This window comes from Morchella sextelata (assembly GCF_020137385.1).
Source record: "Morchella sextelata strain SCLS chromosome Unknown scls_9, whole genome shotgun sequence".
Taxonomy (NCBI): Eukaryota; Fungi; Ascomycota; class Pezizomycetes; order Pezizales; family Morchellaceae; genus Morchella; species Morchella sextelata.
Window position 1 is genome coordinate 600,551 of NW_025408624.1, and position 18,687 is coordinate 619,237.

At 48.6% G+C, this 18,687-nt stretch overlaps 2 protein-coding genes across 2 annotated transcripts; one reads left to right on the top strand and one right to left on the bottom strand.

The window, feature by feature from the left end:
- Positions 1-3,477: 3,477 nt before the first annotated feature.
- Positions 3,478-4,680, top strand: H6S33_012840 (uncharacterized protein; the record flags this gene model as incomplete). The annotated part of the gene is made up of 1 exon (XM_044844184.1): positions 3,478-4,680. The coding sequence occupies one exon, from the start codon at positions 3,478-3,480 to the stop codon at positions 4,678-4,680; it is 1,203 nt and encodes a 400-aa protein (XP_044694549.1).
- A 12,054-nt stretch (positions 4,681-16,734) lies between these two features.
- H6S33_012841 (uncharacterized protein) lies at positions 16,735-17,998 on the bottom strand (the record flags this gene model as incomplete). The annotated part of the gene is made up of 2 exons (XM_044844185.1): positions 16,735-16,779; positions 16,838-17,998. 2 exons carry the CDS (start codon positions 17,996-17,998, stop codon positions 16,735-16,737), a joined length of 1,206 nt encoding a protein of 401 aa, XP_044694550.1.
- Between the last annotated feature and the right edge of the window lie 689 nt (positions 17,999-18,687).

Below are 18,687 nucleotides of genomic sequence, written 5' to 3' on the forward strand. Positions count from 1 at the left end.
GAGTCGACTACCTCTACCCGAGCATTGTCCCCCAAGATACTCACACCCAAACGGACCTGAATTATATTACCTGGGCCATTAGACATGCCACCAGCCGAATCTGCCCACCCACCGACAGGATTGAAATCCTCGAAGAACAAACAACCACACTCCGGAGAACAGTGGATACACTGAGGCACCAAATCGAGGCGCAGACAACTATGATCACCAGTATGCACTCGGCGATCCATCTTCTCCTCAATAAACAGCCACAACCGCAGCAACCGCAACAACAACCACAACAACAGCAACAACAGCAACAACAGCGAAAACAACAACCGCAGGGACAGAGAATGCCCCCTCCAGCGGTCCCTCAAATAATTCCCCAAGCAGCGCCTCAGGCAGCCCCTCAGGCCCCCCCACCCGCACCCCCCCAACAAGCCCCACCCCGTGGATGGAAAGCAGGCACCTGGGCTGCCGTGGCCTCGGCACCCGGTCCTGCTCAAGGAACTTTCCAGGTTGTCGAGAGAAGAAAGAAGTCCGCAAAGCCAAAAGCGGACCCTCTCTTCAAGCCAGAATATACCAAAATCAACAGAGAAATCATTGTTGAAACCACTGCTCCATCCGATGTCAATCCCTCCGAGATCAGGACCCTAGTCAATGCAAGAATTCAAGACGAATCCTGCCACTTTATTTCAGCAAGGAGAACACCCAAGGATAACTTTATCCTGGAAACAAAGTTTGTTACCCCAGCAACAAAGGCAATGGAATATGCCAAAGAAATTGAGGAGGCTCTCCTCACCCTACAAGTACCAGTCGCCACCATCCGGGCAAACTCCAAATGGTCAAAGTTCCTTATCCACGGAATCCCCACAACGGTCGGAGAGGGCGTCGAGGCAGGACAACTGGTAGCATCCGAAATTAGAAGCAACTATGGAGAGAACTTCCAACTTGCCCAGGTTCCCCGCTGGATCTCCAGAGCAGAGACTCGAATTGAGAAAACCCACTCATCAATGGTCATTGCGCTCCCAGGACAAGTTACAATGGAAACACTAGGAGTTAAGTTCCTATCCCTCTTTAACCGAAGCTGCCACATCGAGGCTTTCCTCCCAACCTTCCCAGACACCCAGTGCGCGAAGTGCCTCGAGTACGGTCACCGCCAGGAGAAATGCAAGAACAATGGGAGATGCGGTCATTGTGCCGGAGATCACCTCACCAGCTTCCACCCATGCAACCAATGCCAGGGAGGATATAGATGCACCCACACCCCAATCAGATGTCTGAATTGCAAAGGAATTCATAAGGCCTCCGATCCAGCATGCCCCGAAAGAGTCAAACGCCGATTCCTTAACAAAGGAAAGGAAAACGCCCCACTCGCCCAAGACCCACCTGCCGCACCCGCCCAAGAGCCAATTTCAATAATTCAAGTACCAGCCACCGCCCCGGTCGGAGCCACACCCGTTCCCGAAGACGACCAACCCATGACGAATAATGCCTAGGCCGCGAACAACCGCGCTCGCACACCAACTTAATTGTGCACGGAGCGAACTAATCACCAAGGCGGCGGTGGAAGAAGCAGAAACAGACTCGAGCATTTATTTCCTACTATTACAAGAACCATGGACCTCAACAGAAGGATATCCACCAGAATCAAATCTCTTTTACCTTTTTACAGCCAGCAATACCAACACGAAATGCGCAACATATGTTCGCAAACATGCCAACCTTAAACCAAAACACCACTATACATATGATAACTTCATAGTATCGATTACGGTAGAAATCCAGACCAAGAAAACCCAAATCCTAAACATATACTCCCCAGGTCGAAGTGGCCCCTTCGCTCAAATAGCAAGTACAATCCAAACCCTTGATAATTGTCTAGTAATGGGAGACTTCAACTGCCACCATCAAATGTGGTACGGAGTAAATTCATACGAATACAGAAACAACATTCGAGCAGACCGCGTTAATGGTGCACGGCTAAAACGATGGATAACCCGACAGAAACTGACCCTCCTGAACGAACCAGGCGTCTTTACGCATTTCCCCAGAGACAGAGGGAAAAGGCCCACAACCATCGACCTTGCATTTGTTAAAGGTCCAACACTCGACCACAACCTACGATGGAGCACCGAACCCTATGGAGCAGGCTCAGATCATGGGAGAACCTCCGTCCACCTACACTTGGAGAAACCACCTTTTGTACCAAGACGAATGTGGCGACAAACAGACTGGAAGCTATTGGAGAACCACATGTCAAACATTTCCATCCCTGCAGAGGCATGGGAAACCAAGGAACTTACGGAACAAACTGTCGATTTCTTTCTAGAACTGGTCAGGTCAACAGTCAGCATAGTAACACCGCTTTCGAAGGAGGGGGTAAGAGCCAACTCCTGGTGGTCGGATGAAATGAAACAAATGAAGGCAAGGGTAAACGCAGCAGAAAGGAAGGCGAGGAACACAAGGAAACCCAATCACGTGGAGGAACACCGAAAGGCTTGCAGGGAATGGACAGTCATGATCCGGAAAGCAAAAGCGGACCAGCGGGAAAAGACGATGAACGAGGCGAAAGGTAGTGAAGTCTGGAGAATCCTAAACGTAGGAAGGAGAAGAGACACAATCATACCAACCATACAAGGTGAAGAAATGTTTGCGGGGAAGTGTCAAGCTTTAAGAGCCCAACTTTTCCCCTCGAAACGGACGTCCCCCGACCATCCCCCCCTAAACATTAGACCCCCTTCTTTTGACCTTAGCAACACCTTCGACATAGTTACCCCCGAAGAACTTAATAAAGCAATCGACTCCTGTCCAGTGCACTCGGCGACCGGCCCGGACGGCATCCCTTATACCTTTATTAAAGCAATAGTCAGATCAAATACAACTCTAATCCAAGACATGTTCTCCGCCATGCTCCGGCACGGTGTACACCCAGCGGAATGGAAGATAGCTAAGTGTATCCCGATCCCGAAACCCGGTAAAGCGAACTACCATGAAGCGAAAGCCTACCGGCCCATTTCCCTCCTACAATGTTTCAGCAAAATCCTGGAGAAGATAGTGGCCCAAAGACTCTGCACCGCTGGAGAAATTCTAGGCACACTCTCAGCGAATCAATTTGGAGGAAGACCAAGCATCTCGGCAATTGACGCCCTCCTGAGAACCTTGACACCAATACAACAAAACCTACTACTGAAAAACAGTACCGGAGTCGCTCGGCGAGACAGACCAGCGATCCTAACCAACGACATCCAAGGAGCATTTAACTGCGTCGACCACCTACTCCTCGCGGAAATCATGTACCAACAAAAATTCCCTACCTACTTAACAGAATGGTGCAAGGAATTCAACACCGGCAGAAAACTACAGTTTCAATTTAACCATGAGCTAGAGGAACCACAGCCCTATGATTCTGGAGTGCCGCAAGGTAGCCCCATGTCTCCGGTACTATTCATGATCTAAGCTGGAGTAATCCTGGACCCAACAAGTAGCCCGAAAGAGATGGACACCACATATATCGACGACGACGCACTGGTGCAAATATCCAAAACACCAGGCTTCACAATCAAGAGAATGGAGGAACGAATGAGAGAGAGACTAATAAAAGCTGAGCCACTCCAAATCAAGTACGACCCGGATAAATCCGACCTGATCTTCTTCCGGCCCACTACATCATCCACACAACAACCACGACTTTCGGTCAAAATTAACAATACCAACATACACCCCAAGGAGAGGCTGAAATATGTAGGAGTCTGGATAGATCCGACCCTCTCCTTCCGGCCCCACATTGAAGCAGCGATCGCAAAAGGCCTTAAAGCCCTCCATCAGATTCGATACACCGCCCGCCTGCCAGGAATAACGGTTAAAACAATCCATCACATTATAACACAAGGCTTCCTCCCAAGTCTACTCTACGGATCCGAGGCTTGGTGGACTGGCGCAGACCACATCATAAGATCCCTTGAACCACTATACAATGAAGCGGCCCGGGTCATCACCGGCCTACCACGATGGACCAAAAGAACTAAACTCCTCCGAGAAGCAGGCTTACCCCCCTTGGAACATCTCCTGACATATCGTTCAAGAAAGTACGGAACCAGAATACTCTGCACCGACGCAACCCACCCCAACAACGAACCTCTGATCGAGCTCCTCCCATACAGAGAAGCAAATATCAAAGGAACAGGCTTACACCGAATCGCCTCCTTACTACTCCCATACCAGACCCCCGGAAATGCGAGAGATAAGTGGAACCAAAACAAACTACTACGTGACCACCTGTTGGAAGAATGGAACACACAGTCAATACCGAACTACCACCATCGGGGGGATTTCCGCCCCCCTCCTAAGATAGCGAAACTCACCCTTACGGAAGCAAAGAAAGTATTTCGGATCCGGTGCCAAACCACCCGAGTCGACAAACACGCAGTATACACAGACCCCGAACCATGCCAGTGTGGGATGGAAAACTCAGCGAAACATATACTCATGGAATGCCCAGCATGGGCTCGAATCCGCGCACCTCTGATAGAGAAGATCCCCGGAGCGATGACCTGGGAAAACTGGATGTTTATAAACCTGAGAACGGACCTCATCCTACAATTTGCGAAACAATCTCAACTCTCGAAATGGTACGAGTCGGCGGAGGTGGAGGCGGACCTGGAAGAGGGGATGGGAGAAAATGACCGGGAACGGGATTAGGAAGGGGAGTTTCCTTTTACTCTTTAAAAAAAAATTGTTTTATTCTTTGACTTGATGGATCCAGCGCTCGAGTCCGCTGAGATATGTTATTTCTCCTTGCCGTTGGGTTTTCTGGTTGAAGTGTTGATCTAGATTTTCCTTGTTATTGTTTGTGTTCGTTTGTGCTTGATTTGTTCTTGTTCTTGTTTTTGTTTGTTTGCGTTTGCGTTTGTATTTGTTGTTTTCTTTCGTTCGGTTCGGTTTGTGTTTTAGGCGGTTGGGTCGGTGTGCGATAAGTCTTGTACTTCAAAGCAATATAAATTTCTTCTTCTTCTGTATTCTCCTTGCTCGCTAAGGCTCGCAAAACTTCCTGACAATAAACCTCGCTTCAAAAACACTTTATTCTACTCCTCTCGGTTTACCCTGGTATACCATACCAGGCTGAGCCACTTCGTCCCCGATTGTACGGTCGCGTTTTGTTTTGTTGTTCCAAGCGAAAGAAACCTACGAAAACTGGCTTCTAGCGAAGAATTCTCCAGCCTTGACCTCCCGAAAGGAAGGAAAAGAAACCTATCCGAAACATCACTTTACGCCGCCAGAAGAACTGGACTCTCAGTTATGTCGCAGCAAGCTTCGCTCCAGTCCTTTTTCACTCAGTCTTCCCAGCAAGGGACAGCCCCCTCGCAGAACAGGAACACCCAGGGTCCCGACCCAACCCCATCCGGAGCTCAGGAACAGGAATTCTCCTCGACCTTTGCAACAGAATCCGACTACAATGACCCCTACCAACCGAGAGTGGACTACCTCTACCCGAGCATTGTCCCCCAGGACACTCACACCCAGACGGACCTGAACTATATCACCTGGGCCATCAGACATGCCACAAGCCGGATCTGCCCGCCCTCCGACAGGATTGAAATCCTCGAAGAGCAGACAACTACACTCCGGAGAACAGTGGATACACTGAAACATCAAATCGAGGCGCAGACAAACATGATCACCAATATGCATTCGGCGATCCACGCGCTCCTCAATAAACAATCACAACCGCAGCAACCGCAGCAACCGCAACAACAGCAACATCAGCAGCAACAGCGAAAACCACAACAACCGCAAGGACAGAGAATGCCCCCTCCAGCGGTCCCACAAACAGTTCACCAAGCAGCGCCACAGGCAGCTCCTCAGGCCCCCCCACCCGCACCCCCCCAACAAGCCCCACCTCGCGGATGGAAGGCAGGCACCTGGGCCGCCGTGGCCTCGGCACCCGGTCCTGCCCAAGGAAATTTCCAGGTTGTCGAGAAAAGAAAGAAGCCCGCAAAGCCAAAAGCGGACCCCCTCTTCAAACCAGAGTACACAAAAATCAACAGGGAGATCATTGTTGAAACCACCGCCCCATCCGACGTCAACCCCTCCGAGATCAGGACCCTGGTCAATGCAAGAATCCAAGACGAGTCCTGCCATTTTATCTCAGCAAGAAGAACACCCAAGGACAACTTCATCTTGGAAACAAAATTCGTCACCCCTGCAACGAAGGCAATGGAATATGCCAAGGAAATTGAGGAGGCCCTCCTCACCCTACAGGTACCAGTCGCCGTCATCCGTGCAAACTCCAAATGGTCAAAGTTCCTCCTCCATGGAATCCCCACAACGGTAGGGGAGGGCATCGAGGCGGGACAATTGGTAGCATCAGAAATCAGAAACAACTATGGAGAGAACTTCCAACTTGCCCAGGTTCCCCGCTGGATCTCCAGAGCAGAGACTCGAATGGAGAAAACCCACTCATCAATGGTCATCGCGCTCCCAGGACAAATTACAATGGAAACACTAGGAGTTAAATTCCTATCCCTCTTTAACCGAAGCTGCCATATTGAGGCCTTCCTTCCAACCTTTCCGGATACCCAGTGTGCGAAGTGCCTCGAATACGGCCACCGTCAGGAGAAATGTAAGAACAATGGGAAATGCGGCCACTGCGCCGGAGACCACCTCACTAGTTTCCACCCATGCAATGAATGCCAGGGAGGATATAGATGCACCCACACCCCAATCAGATGTCTGAACTGCAAAGGAGCTCATAAGGCCTCTGACCCAGCATGCCCCGAAAGGGCAAAACGCCGATTCCTCAACAAAGGGAAGGAAAACGCACCACCCGCTCAAGATCCACCGGCCGCACCCGTCCAAGAGTTGCTGCCAATAGTTCAAGTACCAGCCACCGCTCCGGTCGGAGCCACACCCATTCCCGAAGATGACCAACACATGACAAATAATGCCTAGGTCCCGAACCACCGAGCTCGCACATCAACTCAATTGTGCACGGAGCGAACTTATTACCAAGGCGGCGGTAGAAGAAGCGGAAACAGACTCTAGTATTTATTTCCTATTATTACAAGAACCATGGACCTCAGTAGAGGGATACCCACCAGAATCAAATCTCTTTTATATTTTTACGGCCAGCAACACCAATACAAAATGTGCAACATATGTCCGCAAACATGCCAACCTTAAACCAAAACACCACTATACATACGATAATTTTATAGTTTCGATCACGGTAGAAATCCAGAACAAGAAAACACAAATCCTAAATATATACTCCCCAAGCCGAAGTGGCCCATTCGCCCAAGTTGCAAGTACAACCCAAACCCTTGATAATTGCCTAGTAATGGGAGACTTCAACTGCCACCATCAAATGTGGTACGGAGTAAATTCACATGGATACAGAAACAACATTCGAGCAGACCGCGTCAATGGTGCACGGCTGAAACGTTGGATAACTCGACAGAAACTGACCCTCCTAAACGAACCAGGCGTCTTTACGCATTTCCCCAGAGACAGAGGGAAAAGACCCACCACCATCGACCTTACATTTGTAAAAGGCCCAACACTTGACCACAACCTACGATGGAGCACTGAACCCTACGGAGCGGGCTCAGACCACGGGAGAACCTCCGTTCACTTACACTTGGAAAAACCACCTTTTGTACCAAGACGAATGTGGCGACAAACGGACTGGAAGCTATTGGAAAACCACATGTCAAACATTTCCCTCCCTGCAGAGGCATGGGAAACCAAGGAACATACGGAACAAACTGTCGACTTCTTCCTAGAACTGGTCAGGGCAACAGTCAGCATAGTAACACCGCTTTCGAAGGAGGGGGTAAGAGCCAACTCCTGGTGGTCGGATGAAATGAAACAAATGAAGGCAAGGGTAAACGCAGCAGAAAGGAAGGCGAGGAACACAAGGAAACCCAATCACGTGGAGGAACACCGAAAGGCTTGCAGGGAATGGACAGTCATGATCCGGAAAGCAAAAGCGGACCAGCGGGAAAAGACGATGAACGAAGCGAAAGGTAGTGAAGTCTGGAGAGTCCTAAACGTAGGAAGGAGAAGAGACACAATCATACCAACTATACAAGGTGAAGAAACGTTTGCGGGGAAGTGCCAAGCTCTAAGAGCCCAACTTTTCCCCTCGAAACGGACGTCTCCCGACCACCCCCCCCTAAACATTAGACCCCCTTCTTTTGACCTTAGCAACACCTTCGACATAATCACCCCCGAAGAACTTAACAAAGCAATCGACTCCTATCCAGCGCACTCAGCGACCGGCCCGGATGGCATCCCCTATACCTTTATCAAAGCAATAGTCAGAGCAAACACAACTCTAATTCAAGACATGTTCTCCGCCATGCTCCGGCACGGTGTACACCCAGCGGAATGGAAAATAGCTAAGTGTATCCCGATCCCGAAACCCGGTAAAGCAAACTATCATGAAGCAAAAGCCTATCGGCCCATTTCCCTTCTACAATGTTTCAGCAAAATCCTGGAGAAGATAGTGGCCCAAAGACTCTGCACCGCTGGAGAAATTCTAGGCACACTCTCAGCGAATCAATTTGGAGGAAGACCAACGATCTCGGCAATCGACGCCCTCCTGAAAACCTTAACACCAATACAACAAAACCTACTACTGAAAAACAGTACCGGAATCGCCCGGCGGGACAGACCAGCGATCCTAACCAACGACATCCAAGGAGCATTTAATTGTGTCGATCACCTACTCCTCGCGGAAATCATGCACCAACAAAAATTCCCCACCTATCTGACAGAATGGTGCAAAGAATTCAACACCGGCAGAAAACTACAGTTCCAATTTAACCACGAGCTAGAGGAACCACAGCCCTTTGACTCTGGAGTGCCGCAAGGTAGCCCTATGTCCCCGGTACTATTCATGATCTATGCCGGAGTAATCCTGGACCCAACTAGCAGCCCAAAAGAGATGGACACAACTTATATCGATGACGATGCGCTGGTGCAGATATCCAAAACGCCAGGCTTCACAATCAAGAGAATGGAGGAACGAATGGGAGAAAGACTGATCAAAGCTGAGCCACTCCAAATCAAATACGACCCGGATAAATCCGATCTGATCTTCTTCCGGCCCACCACATCATCCACACAACAACCACGACTTCCAGTCAAAGTTAACAACATCAATATATACCCCAAGGAGAGGCTGAAATACGTAGGAGTCTGGATAGATCCGACCCTCTCCTTCCGGCCCCATATCGAAGCAGCGATCGCAAAAGGCCAGAAAGCCCTCCACCAAATCCGAAACACTGCCCGCCTGCCAGGTATAACAGTCAAGACAGTTCATCACCTAATAACGCAAGGCTTCCTCCCAAGTCTGCTCTACGGATCCGAGGCTTGGTGGACTGGTGCAGACCACATTATTAGATCCCTCGAACCACTATACAATGAAGCTGCCCGGGTCATCACAGGCCTACCTCGATGGACCAAGAGAGCTAAACTCCTCCGAGAAGCAGGACTACCCCCCCTTGAACACCTCCTGACTTACCGCTCAAGAAAGTACGGAACTAGAATACTCTGCACTGATGCAACCCATCCCAACAATGAATCCCTGATCGAGCTCCTCCCATACAGAGAAGCAAACATCAAAGGAACAGGCCTTCACCGAATCGCCTCTCTCCTACTTCCATATCAAACCCCCGGAAATGCGAGAGACAAGTGGAATCAAAATAAACTACTACGCGACCACCTATTGGAAGAATGGAATACACAGCCAATACCGAATTATCACCACTGGGGGGAATTCCGGCCTCCTGTCAAGATTGCGAAACTTACCCTTACGGAAGCAAAAAAAGTTTTTCGAATCCGGTGCCAAACCACCCGAATCGACAAACACGCAGTATATACAGACCCCGAACCATGCCAGTGTGGTATGGAAAACTCAGCGAAACATACACTTATGGATTGTCCAGCGTGGGCTCGAATCCGCGCCCCTCTGATAGAGAAGATCCCCGGAGCGATGACCTGGGAAAACTGGATGTTCACAAACTTGAGAACGGATCTCATCCTACAATTTGCAAAAGATTCTCAACTCTCGAAATGGTACGAGTCGGCGGAGGCGGAGGCGGACCTGGAAGAGGGGATGGAAGAAAATGATTAGGGACGGGATTAGGAAGGGCAGTTTCCTTTTACCTTTAAAATTTCGGTTTTATTTTTCTGTTTTGATGGATCCAGCGCTCGAGTCCGCTGAGATATGTTATTTCTCCTTGTCGTTGGGTTTTCTGGTTGAGTGTTGTTCTGGAATTTCCCTGTTATCGTTTGTGTTTGTTTGTGTTTGCTTTGTTTTGTTTTTGTTTGATTGCGTTTGTGTTTGTTATTTTTTTTTTTCTTTCTTTTGTTCGGTTCGTGTTTTAGGCGGTCGGGTCGGCGTGCGATAAGTCTTGTACTTCAAAGCAATATAGGTTTCTTCTTCTTCTTCTTCTGTATTCTACCGGCTCGCTAAGGCTCGCAAAACTTCCTGACAATAAACCTCGCTTCAAAAACACTTTATTTTACTCCTCTTGGTTTACCCTGGTATATCATACTAGGCTTAGCCACTTCGTCCCTGACCGTACGGTCGTGTTTGTTGTTCTAAACGAAAAGAAACTCCTACGAAAACTGGCTACTAGCGAAGAATTCTCCAGTCTTGACCTCCCGAAAGGAAGGAAAAGAAACTTATCCGAAACATCGTTATACGCCGCTAGAAGAACCGGACATTCAGTTATGTCGCAACAAGCTTCACTTCAGTCCTTTTTCACCCAGTCTCCCCACAAGGGACAGCCCCCCCTCAGAACAAGAACACTCAGGATCCCGACCCAACCCCATCCGGAGCTCAGGAACAGGAATATTCCTCGACCTTTGCAACAGAATCCGACTACAACGACCCCTACCAACCGAGAATTGACTACCTGTATCCGAGCACCGTCCCCCATACTATTCACACCCAGACGGACCTGAATTACATCACCTGGGCTATTAGACATACAACCAGTCGGATCTGCCCAACCTCCGACAGGATTGAGATCCTCGAAGAGCAATCGATCACACTCCGGAGAACAGTGGAATCACTGAAGCATCAAATCGAGGCACAGACAATGATGATCACCAACATGCACTCGGCGGTTCATTCCCTCCTAAACAAGCCCCAACAGCAGCAACAACAACAACAGCAACAACAGCAAAAACCACAACAACCGCAGAGACAGAGAATGCCCCCTCCAGCGGTCCCACAAACAGTTCCCCAAGCAGCGCCACAGGCAGCTCCTCAGGCCCCCCCACCCGCACCCCCCCAACAAGCCCCCCCCCGTAGATGGAAAGCAGGCACCTGGGCCACCGTGGCCTCGGCAGCCGGTCCTGCTCAAGGAAAATTCCAGGTTGTCGAAAGAAAGAAGCCTGCAAAACCAAAAGCGGACCCCCTCTTTAAACCAGAGTACACCAAAATCAACAGAGAAATCATTGTTGAAACCACTGCCCCATCCGATGTCAACCCCTCCGAGATCAGGATCCTGGTCAACGCAAGAATTCAGGACGAATCCTGCCACTTGATTTCAGCAAGAAGAACAGCCAAGGACAACTTTATCCTGGAAACAAAATTCGTTACCCCAGCAACGAAGGCAATGGAATACGCCAAAGAAATTGAGGAGGCTCTCCTCACCCTACAAGTACCGGTCGCTAACATCCGGGCAAACTCCAAATGGTCAAAGTTCCTGCTCCATGGAATCCCCACAACGATCGGGGAGGGCATCGAGGCAGGACAATTGGTGGCATCCGAAATCAGAAGCAACTATGGAGAGAACTTCCAACTTGCACAGGTTCCCCGCTGGATCTCCAGAGCGGAGACTCGAATGGGAAAAACCCACTCATCAATGGTCATCGCGCTCCCAGGACAAATCACAACGGAAACACTAGGAGTCAAATTCCTATCCCTTTTTAACCGAAGCTGTCATATCGAGGCTTTCCTCCCAACCTTCCCAGATACCCAGTGTGCGAAGTGCCTTGAGTTCGGCCACCGCCAGGAGAAATGTAAGAATAATGGAAAATGCGGCCATTGCGCCGGAGATCACTTTACCAGCTTCCACCCATGCAATGAATGCCAGGGAGGATATAAGTGCACCCACACCCCAATCAGATGTCTAAACTGCAAAGGAATCCATAAGGCCTCCGACCCAGCATGCCCCGAAAGGGTCAAATGCCGATTCCTCAACAAAGGAAAGGAAAACGCCCCTCCCGCCCAAGACCCACCAGCCGCACCCGCCCAAGAGCTACTTCCAATAGTCCAAGTACCAGCTACCGCCCCGGTCGGAGCCACACCCGTTCCCGAAGACGACCAATACATGACGAATAATGCCTAGGCCCCGAACCACCGCGCTCGCACACCAACTCAACTGTGCACGGAGCGAACTAACCACCAAGGCGGCGGTGGAGGAAGCGGAAACAGACTCTAGCATATATTTTTTATTACTACAAGAACCATGGACCTCAACAGAGGGATATCCACCAGAATCAAATCTCTTTTATCTGTTTACAGCCAGCAATACCAATACAAAATGCGCAACATACGTCCGCAAACACACCAACCTCAAACCAAAACACCACTACACAAATGATAATTTCATAGTATCGATTACGGTAGAAATCCAGAACACGAAAACCCAAATCCTAAACATATACTCCCCAGGCCGAAGTGGCCCCTTCGCCCAAATAGCAAAAACAATCCAAACCCTCGACAATTGCCTAGTAATGGGAGACTTCAACTGCCACCATCAAATGTGGTACGGAGTGACCTCACATGAATATAGAAACAACATTCGAGCAGACCGCGCCAACGGTGCACGGCTAAAACAATGGATAACCCGACAGAAACTGACCCTCCTGAATGAACCAGGAGTCTATACACACTTCCCTAGAGACAGAGGGAAGAGGCCCACAATCATCGACCTTACGTTTGTAAAAGGCCCAATACTTGACCACAACCTACGATGGAGCACTGAACCCTACGGAGTGGGCTCAGACCACGGGAGAACCTCTGTCCACCTACATTTGGAAAAACCACCCTTTGTACCAAGACGAATGTGGCGACAAACAGACTGGAAGCTGTTGGATAACCACATGTCAAATCTCTCCCTCCCTGCAGAAGCATGGGAAACTAAGGAACATACGGAACAGACTGTCGAATTCTTCCTAGAACTGGTCAAGGCAACAATCAACATAGTAACGCCACTCTCAAAGGAAGGGGTAAGAGCCAACTCCTGGTGGTCAGATGAACTGAAACAGATGAAGGCAAAAGTAAACTCGGCAGAAAGGAAGGCGAGAAACACAAAGAAACCCAACCATGTGGAGGAACACCGGAAAGCATGCAGAGAATGGACAGTCATGATCCGGAAAGCAAGAGCAGACCAGCGGGAAAAGAAGATGAATGAAGCAAAAGGTAGTGAGGTCTGGAGAATCCTAAACGTAGGAAGGAGAAGGGACACAATCATACCGACCATACAAGGTGAAGAAACGTTTGCGGGGAAGTGTCAAGCTCTAAGAGCCCAACTCTTCCCCTCAAAATGGACGTCCCCTGACCATCCCCCCCTAAACATCAGACCCCCCTCTTTTGACCTAAGCAACACTTTCGACATAGTCACTCCCGAAGAACTTAAGAAAGCAATCGACTCCTGCCCAGCACACTCGGCGACCGGCCCAGATGGCATCCCTTATACCTTCATCAAAGCGATAGTTAAAGCAAATACAACTCTAATCCAAGACATGTTCTCCGCCATGCTTCGGCACGGGGTACATCCAGCGGAATGGAAAATAGCAAAATGCATCCCAATTCCGAAACCCGGAAAGGCAAACTATCACGAAGCAAAAGCCTACCGGCCCATCTCCCTTCTACAATGCTTCAGCAAAATCCTGGAAAAAATAGTGGCTCAAAGACTCTGCACCGCTGGAGAAATTCTAGGCACACTCTCAGCGAATCAATTTGGAGGAAGACCAACCATCTCAGCAATCGACGCCCTCTTAAGAACCCTAACACCAGTACAACAAAACCTACTATTGAAGAACAGCACCGGAGTCGCCCGGCGGGACAGACCAGCGATCCTAACCAACGATATCCAGGGAGCATTCAACTGTGTAGACCACCTACTCCTCGCAGAAATCATGCACCAGCAAAAATTCCCCACCTACCTAACAGAATGGTGCAAGGAATTCAACACCGGCAGAAAACTACAGTTCCAATTTAACCATGAACTAGAGGAACCACAGCCCTATGAATCGGGAGTCCCGCAAGGTAGCCCCATGTCCCCGGTACTATTTATGATCTATGCCGGAGTAATCCTGGACCCAACAAGCAGCCCGAAAGAGATGGACACTACATACATCGACGACGATGCGCTGGTGCAAATATCCAAAACACCAGGCTTCATAATCAAAAGAATGGAGGAACGAATGAGAGAAAGACTAATAAAAGCCGACCCACTCCAAATTAAATACGACCCGGATAAATCTGACCTGATCTTCTTCCGCCCCACTACGTCATCCATACAACAACCACGACTTCCAGTCAAAATCAACAACACCGCTATATACCCCAAAGAGAGGCTGAAATACGTTGGAGTCTGGATAGATCCGACCCTCTCCTTCCGGCCCCATATTGAAGCAGCGATCGCAAAAGGCCTGAAAGCCCTCCACCAAATCCGAAACACTGCCCGCCTGCCAGGCATAACAGTTAAGACAGTCCATCACCTAATAACACAAGGCTTCCTTCCAAGCCTGCTCTACGGATCCGAGGCTTGGTGGACTGGCGCAGACCACATCATAAGATCCCTCGAGCCACTATACAATGAAGCTGCCCGGGTCATCACAGGCCTACCACGATGGACCAAGAGAGCTAAACTCCTCCGAGAAGCAGGCCTACCCCCCCTAGAACACCTCCTGACATATCGTTCAAGAAAGTACGGAACCAGAATACTCTGCACCGACGCAACCCACCCCAACAATGAATCTCTGATCGAGCTCCTCCCATACAGAGAAGCAAATATCAAAGGGAGAGGCCTGCACCGAATCGCCTCCCTCTTACTCCCGTACCAAACCCCCGGAAATATGAGAGACAAGTGGAACCAAAACAAACTGTTACGCGACCATCTGCTAGAAGACTGGAATACACAATCAATACCTAACTACCGCCATCGGGGGGAATTCCGCCCCCCTCCCAAGATTGCGAAACTCACCCTTACAGAAGCGAAAAAGGTATTTCGAATCCGATGTCAAACCACCCGAATCGATAAATATGCAGCACATACAGACCCCGAACCATGCCAGTGTGGTATGGAAAACTCAGCGAAACATACACTTATGGAATGCCCAGCGTGGGCTCGAATTCGCGCCCCCCTGATAGAGAAAATCCCCGGAGCGATGACCTGTGAAAACTGGATGTTTACAAACCTGAAAACGGACCTTATCCTACAATTTGCAAAGAAATCTCAACTCTCGAAATGGTACGAGTCGGTGGAGGCGGAGGCGGACCTGGAAGAGGGGATGGAAGAAAATGATTAGGGACGGGATTAGGAGGGGTAGTTTCCTTTTACCTTTTATTTTTGTTTGTTTTTTTAAAATTTTGCTTTTCGATGGATCCAGCGCCCGAGTCCGCTGTGATATGTTATTTTTCCTTGTCGTTGGATTTCTCTGGTCGCGTGTCGTCTTTGAAATTCCTTGTCCTTGTTTGTGTTTGTTTTGTTCTTGTTTGTTCGTGTTTGTTGTTTTTTCCTTTTCTTCTCCTTTTGTTTTTGTTCGGTTTGGTTTTGTTTTAGGCGGTTGGTTCGGCGTGCGATAAGTCTTGTACTTCAATGCAATATAAGTTTCTTCTTCTTCTTCTTCTGTATTTATTCCACGAATACTACTTTTGTTCTACGCTACGTCATAGGGCTCGTCTTGGATCTTGGATCAGGATTGAACCACCTCATAGTCTATAGTTACGAATATCTTCTACTACGTTCTTGCCTCGGTTGTATTCTTTGGCACTATAGTCTCTCGTCCATAGACCCACGTTATCCCATAAACCGTAGCTCGTTGAGGTCCCAATCGGGTCCTTTACAACGGGTGCCCGCGCGCGTATCACAACCACGGGTTCGAATTATATAGAGTTTTATTCAACGAATTACATAGTTACAGAGGAATGAAAGGTAATAAAACAATTGCGATCACTACTAAGACAAAGAGGCTCATCACATGTTAAGCATTTATATCTAGTTCTACCAACAACCCTTTTCTTTGAGTCCTTTTCTAGTCTACTGGACCACCTGCACTGAACGCAGTCTCTCCGCTCATCAACATGAACAGGAAGGTGTTCACCATGCTGAAAGGGACGGGGTGCATCAGTAGAGTGTTCGCTTATGCGCCGAGTCTTTTTCTGGTTTTGCTTTTGGGTTGTTGGCGGTTCCTTTCTCTTCTGCACAGCGCCTTTCAATATCAAATCCCAACCAACCCGCATCCTAAATTCCTTATGAGATAAGTCCTTTTCCGCACTTGCATGATCTCCGTATATGATATAGGAATTAATAAGTATTGTATCCAATACCCAGAAGAAAATTGGATACCAAGTTCTTCTTGATATCATATGTGTAGTATAATAGGACCGGAGTTGGTCTGCAATATCAACACCATTCATATTGAAATTATAATCATATATGCATAATGGAATTGGAAGATTTGCTTTCCACTGCCCCTCTGCCGGCCAGAAATTCGAGGTTTTTACACCTGCCGCATTGGTGCTTTTCGGACCGGGTTTTTTTCGATCTGTGAATATTTCAGAGGAGCGGCCAGTAGTAGGATGCATAGTAGTCATGACTAGTACAGGCGCTGAATCCATCCAAAGCATGACAGCAACGCCATTGACAACAAGTGATGTCCTCCAGTGATATGGTAGTTTCGAATTTTTAGGTATTGATAGTTCGGTAGGGAAGTCTTTAGAGTTGGAGCGGGCCGTTCCACATGCTCCAACTCCAAGGCGTATTCTGAGTGCGGAAAAGAGGGGTAAATTTGTATAGAAATTATCCATAAAAACATCAAAAGATTGATCCAGGCCGTACTCATCACAATTGCGTTGCATGAGGTGAAAAACTAATCGGCTAGTAGCGCTTATCTCATCCACCTCGGGAAACCCAGAGGACGGTATTGGGTCAGGGCCAGAATGGTTCGATGTCGGGAAAAAATCATAAACATAACCGGCAGCTGCATAGCAATGGAACTTATAACCTTGATCAATCGGCTTACTAGGCATTTTGTACGTGTCTTTAGAATGACCAGTGCATTGTATCATAGCTTCGTCAATTGACACCTTTATTGGTGGGCGTCGGTACTTCCGTGATGCAGCCCGTAATTGATTCAAGAGGGGGTCAACTTTTGAGTGCCAAAGACGTCGTCCTGACGTAGTTTCCTTTGGTGCCTCGGGATGTGCAACGTGGAAATATCTCCGGATTTGTTCGAAGCGCGTAAGAGACATGTAATCTCTAATATGATGCAACGGATAAAGACCACTATTTTTCCAGTAGTCTTCCACGGCTGGCATACGGCAAACTCCCATGTAAATAATGATTCCGAACCATGTCTTCATTTCTTCTAAAAACACTGGCCTCCACCCACGTCCCTCTAGTCCAGCATCCTTCGTTGTAGCATAGCAATTGGTATTGAATGCAATTTCTGACATCAAAGTCTCGGTGAGGAAAAGATTGACAATTGTACTGGGCTCAATAACTTTTGACTGTTGCAACCGGCGTGGCAGAAGATTCTGTGCCACTCTAGGAGGTTTTGAGTGTCTAATAGGTGAGAAGGGGGTTGATTTAGGGAGTGTATTCTCCAATGGGGGTGGTGAGCGAGATCTGGTGACCGGGATTTTGGGTATCTTTGTAGGCTTATATCTTTTCCCTTTGAAGGCGGGTACTTCTGGGTCTTTCTCAGGTGTCTCTAGCGAGTAGGAAAGATTAAGATTACGGGGGCTTAGAGCTCTAGAGGCCATGGTGGGCAAATTGAATGATATCGCTGCTGTTCAATTATTTTGTATGGAAAATCACCCTTCCCAACTGTTCAATTTATACACTCAAGAACCCCTCTAATTTCGAACTCTTATTATTATTATTATCATTGCTACCTACTCCATCATACATACAGTATAATGACATAACTTTCTTGTGGTGCTGGTTGACAAAGTGCGAGGGAGAATAGGGCCGTTGATATCATCACCCGATTGGGTCCTCAACTCCGTTGCTACGGTTCATGGGATAAGTGAATCTTTGTTGATAATGTAACTCGCGGGGCCCGTATCGGACTAAGAAGATTCCTACTCAACGTTGACTGAAGAGACCTTGGAGACTTCTACCTTCGTAGTTGTTAGCCGAGCTCTGAGCTCTGCGTAGTGTACTCTTGTGGTCTGGTACGCATCTCTCACATTGGCGCTCGGGGCGCAAAATGTGCGTCAGGATGTAGGGGCTGCGCTCTGGGTAATATTTGTGCTTGCTGATGTACAAAAGATCACCAGGCATTCAGAGCTTCACTCTGGCCGGTCTTCAGTCATTGGCTAGGCATAAACTCGTCAATCATTGCTTCCATGAATAGATCCTCTTCCTAGCGCTCAGAATGTAGTTACTCTAACAGCTGGTAGCTAACCACACTGCCGGTACTTGCATGTCAATTTGCAACTGGCTTCTA